Below are 4,507 nucleotides of genomic sequence, written 5' to 3'. Positions count from 1 at the left end.
AAAGACACACTGCAGATGAAAGTAAAGCTCAAGAATAATGCATTTACCAAAAGAGGATGGTTGAAGACAATAGCGTCAATTTATGACCCATGCGGATTTGCAGCACCCATAGTCTTACCGGCAAAGCTGCTTTTACAATCTTTGTGGAAAGAAAATAAGAAATGGGATTCACCTGTGTCAAATGAAGTAACGGAAAAATGGGAAATTATCTTGAAAGATCTTGACACAGTGAAAGATATATGTCTACCAAGACTTATGTCGAACAACAAAGATTGTGAACTTCATTGTTTCACAGACGCTTCAGTCGTGGCATATTCAGCAGTGGTTTATTTATTACAAGAAAACAATTTAAAGTTTGTAATTGGAAAATCCAGACTAACTCCTATAAAAGATCAAGAAAACTTGAAAATAGCACGATTGGAATTACTAGGAGTTGTCATTGGAAATAGATTACTACAATAGGTGGCGAAATATCTCCCAATAAAGGTAACTAAGCAAGTGCTATGGTGTGACAGTCAAATCGTATTAAGCTGGTACAAATCGAATAAGCTGTTAGTACCGTTTGTAGCACGAAGGATAGAAGAAATCAAACGTAATAAAGATTTGGATATGAGGTACATTCCATCTACATTAAATCCAGCGGATGTGGCAACGAGGCCTCTCAAGTCAAAAGAAGAATTAACCAAATGGCTAAACGGTCCAGCATTTTTGTTACAAGATCCAACTACGTGGCCAAGTTCACCCGTAGTAGAGAATACTCTTTTGACGCGGGAGGGTCTCTCGAATCATAACACACAAGCATCTGAAGAGAAGATTACAGAATTAGCAAGTGAAAAGGAAATAGTTACATCAAATAAAGAAGACATAATGACAGAAATATCAGATAAAGATCATCTTGCACAAACGAATATAAATAATAAAATAAAGTCAGAAGTACAAGAGATAATAAAAGTCCAAAAACAATACTTCCCGGAGGAAAGTGGTGGCAAAAGAACACACCTCACTAGAAACTTAGGACTATTTACCGACATAGATGGAGTACTTAGATCTGAAGGACGTTTGACACATTCAGACTTGTCATATGAAACAAAACATCCAATCTTATTACCTAAAAATTGTGAATTTACCAATAAGGTCATAAAAAGAATACATGAAGAAAATTATCATGTAGGAGTACCACATACATTAAGTAAAGTGAGACAACGGTTTTGGATTCCACAAGGTAGAGCACAAGTTCAGAAAATCATAAATAAATGTCCACAATGTGTAAAACACGGAGGAGGAGCTTACACTTTACCCAACACACCTGCTTTACCTCCAGAGAGAGTAAAATATGAGACACCTTTTACTTATGTTGGAATGGATTACTTCGGACCTATGGTAGTCAAATCAGATAAAAGTCAAGAAAAACGTTGGGTCTGTTTATTCACTTGTTTAGTGGTACGTGCCATTCACCTTGAGATAGTAAAAGATATGTCTACGGATGAATGTTCTTTGGCGTTTCGAAGATTTGTTGCAGCTAGAGGAACTCCTTCAATAATAGTGTCGGATAATGCACTTCAATTTAAACTACTGTCGGAAGTAGTGACTGGAATTAATTCATCATCAAAAGGAGTACAATGGAAATTTATTCCTCAATTAGCACCCTGGCATGGGGGAGTGTATGAACGCTTAGTAGCGATAGTGAAACATTGTCTTAAGCGAACCCTTGAAAAACATTTACTAGGAGACAATCAGCTGTTAACAATCATCAAAGAAGTACAGGCCATAGTAAATACTAGACCTTTGACTTATGTAGGAAATGATCAAGGACATATTTTAAAACCGGCGGATTTTCTGACACCTGGAAGGTGTATTAATATTGACAATTTAGAAGAAAGGATCTCATCTTCAAGTACCTCTACTAAGCAACAACTGTTAGAAGGTTGGAAGAGAGGTGAAATGATTATGAATGAATATAAAGACATGTTTATAAATCAATACCTACTGAGTTTAAGAGAACGATATAATCATTCACCAAAACAAGCTAGAGTAAAAGCAAAAATTGCGCCATGCATTGGTGACATTGTACAGATCAAAGGAGAAAGTAAAAACAGGGGAAATTGGAAAGTGGGTCGTATAACAGAGCTACTTAAAGGAATAGACGGATTATGTAGAGTAGCAAAAGTAAAAGTGGGTGAGGCAATATTCACAAGGTCTATTGCACATTTGTATCCCCTAGAAGCAGAAGAGTCTCTGTTATCTGAAGACCTCATGAAAGATCAATCGTGTATCAAACAATCGTTAAACTCACCATATGGTAGCAATAACCTAGATCAAGAATTGTCATTAAAAATAAGAGAACCTATGATTTCATCAGAGAATGAAATAGATAGAGCTATAATTAACGAAATGGATGTAACGAAGCATAAAGAAGTAATGGACGATACAGAGAGGCATGAGGACATAGATATGTTAAATGATGATGAAATAATGGATGGTTCAGATGAGATAAGCCACATGGACATCTCAGATGAAATGATAGAAAGTTCAACAGAAGTAAACGAAGTGATGGAAGACCATGAGCAAAAGGAAATACAGGAAGAGTCGATGACTGGAAAGGGAAACCATAAGAGGGCAGCGGCGGTTCAAGCAATGAAAAGAATAAAAGATTGGACGCGCCACTTAATGCTCACCTTAACTCAACATTAATTTTCCTCGACGGGTGTGTCGCGACATATCGCGAATCACCTACTATAAAAAACCTTCCTTCCGTTTCACACTGTCTATGGTAAGACTTCCTTCTGTTATATTATCTATGATAAAGGACGCTTTTTCCTGTTGCGACTGGTGTACAACTACTTGCTGTTATGAAAAAGTATTTCTTTGAGTGTGTCAATAAATATATAGTAAAGTACAAGACGCTACACTGCAAATTGAGAGCTAAGTATAATTAGTAAAAAAGATAATAATATAAGTCACAAGGGAAATAAAACAAATATGATTCCCTATGAAAGATTTGACGTTGATATACAAGTACATTATAGTTTCAATAAAATCGAATGATAAAGCCATGTACTAGCATAAGACGCCTTGTCTGCGGGAAGGCTGTCATGATAATCTTGCTTATATCAAATAAAGGAGTCTGGTTGTGGACAGACTCAAGTCAATATTTTACTGATTTCCTCTGGGTCGGGCGCTGTTGCGGTCGGAGGAAAAGCATGCCGGCCATAAGAACGCTCGACCAGAGATGCTGTTGCTAGCGCTGTCGGGGTCGAAGACATAAAGATTCGGTCGGTCTTGACAGCGTTAGATCAGAGATGCCTTGCGAGGTTTTGTCGGGTAAGGGGCATAGAAGTCCGCCGACTATAAGAAAGTTAATTCAATGGTGGTAACCTGCTCTGAGGAGAGGTTAATGATAATAGTTTCTGTTAGGAGCTAGCGCTACTCCTCATGGCTGACGAGCTATGAACAGACGATGTGTGGAGTCCAGCACAATAAATGGGACATTGTAACAAACAAGTTACTGTGTATATTACAATAATCAAATACATGAATGGGTCACGCACTACTAAGGTGCCTGATTGAGTCATGTACATACATAAACTGTTAATACATGTGCTTTGGTATAATAATAAATTCTGAGACATCTATAAATATAAAATCGTGATGTACTTAGTGACTATTGAGGAGTCAATGTGTACCTTTTACAATACAGGCCCAGCTGTTCTACTAATATGGTCATCACAAAGTACAAAGAGGAGCGCACATGGAGATTGCAGCCGTGGAAGTAAAATTATCAGGTATGAGTCATGTCCTTTTGCTACTGAACTGACACATATCAGCATAATAATAGAAGTAAATAGATTCCTTATTAGTGATGTTAAGATAGTTGAGTTACATCAGATGAATCTAGGCAAGATATACATTTTGTGGCTATCGTACTTTCCCCAGCGATGGGCACAACGCTGGCTTGATCCCCGGCTTGGGCACTGGAGGCCTTGGCTCGATCAATTCTTAGTAATAAGATACGCTTATTATAAACGCTAACAGATATGTATTCTGATACATAGCTCCCAAAAATGCATTCATTGTATTAACTGTGAGAGGCCTTATCTCAAAGGCCGACAATGAACTTACAACAGCTCTGGTGTTGCGGGCGTCCATGGGCGACGGTAATCGCTTACCATCAGGGAATTCGTCTGTTAGTTTGCCTACTTTATCATAAAAGACAATAAATCCTTCAGCAGTCAGCTGCAGAGAAAAGGCACCCCCTTGCATACAAAGTTCTGTAAATTAGTATGGAGTAGTATGGCCGTGGGGTACCTTTTCTCTGCAGCTGACTATACTTATACCTTATAGTTACATCGAAGGGTCAACAACGCGGTTTTGATACCACTACAGTCCATTAATTGCGCTTACCGCAAGCTTGGGCCGCAAGATTGACTACAACCGACGGGGTAAACAAAGTATGACACGCACACGCCGACATCCTTATGTAAGATTCTTTAAAATTACCTCCTAATTA

The 4,507-nt window shown here is 38.1% G+C and overlaps 1 protein-coding gene across 1 annotated transcript; it reads left to right on the top strand.

Annotated features, from left to right (window-relative positions):
• The first annotated feature begins 481 nt into the window (after positions 1-481).
• Positions 482-3,782, top strand: LOC134752713 (uncharacterized). The gene is made up of 2 exons (XM_063688398.1): positions 482-2,770; positions 3,698-3,782. Exon 1 carries the CDS (start codon positions 610-612, stop codon positions 2,689-2,691), a length of 2,082 nt encoding a protein of 693 aa, XP_063544468.1. The 5' UTR covers positions 482-609; the 3' UTR covers positions 2,692-2,770; positions 3,698-3,782.
• Positions 3,783-4,507: the final 725 nt, after the last annotated feature.

Source organism: Cydia strobilella, chromosome 25, assembly GCF_947568885.1.
Source record: "Cydia strobilella chromosome 25, ilCydStro3.1, whole genome shotgun sequence".
In the NCBI taxonomy this organism is placed as follows: domain Eukaryota; kingdom Metazoa; phylum Arthropoda; class Insecta; order Lepidoptera; family Tortricidae; genus Cydia; species Cydia strobilella.
Note: the sequence above shows the minus strand (reverse complement) of the source record. Positions and strands in the feature narration are given on the sequence as shown.

What these genes read in the sequence shown, in the direction of transcription:
- LOC134752713 (XM_063688398.1), top strand. Translation starts at nt 610, where the DNA reads ATGAGGTACATTCCATCTACATTAAATCCAGCGGATGTGGCAACGAGG.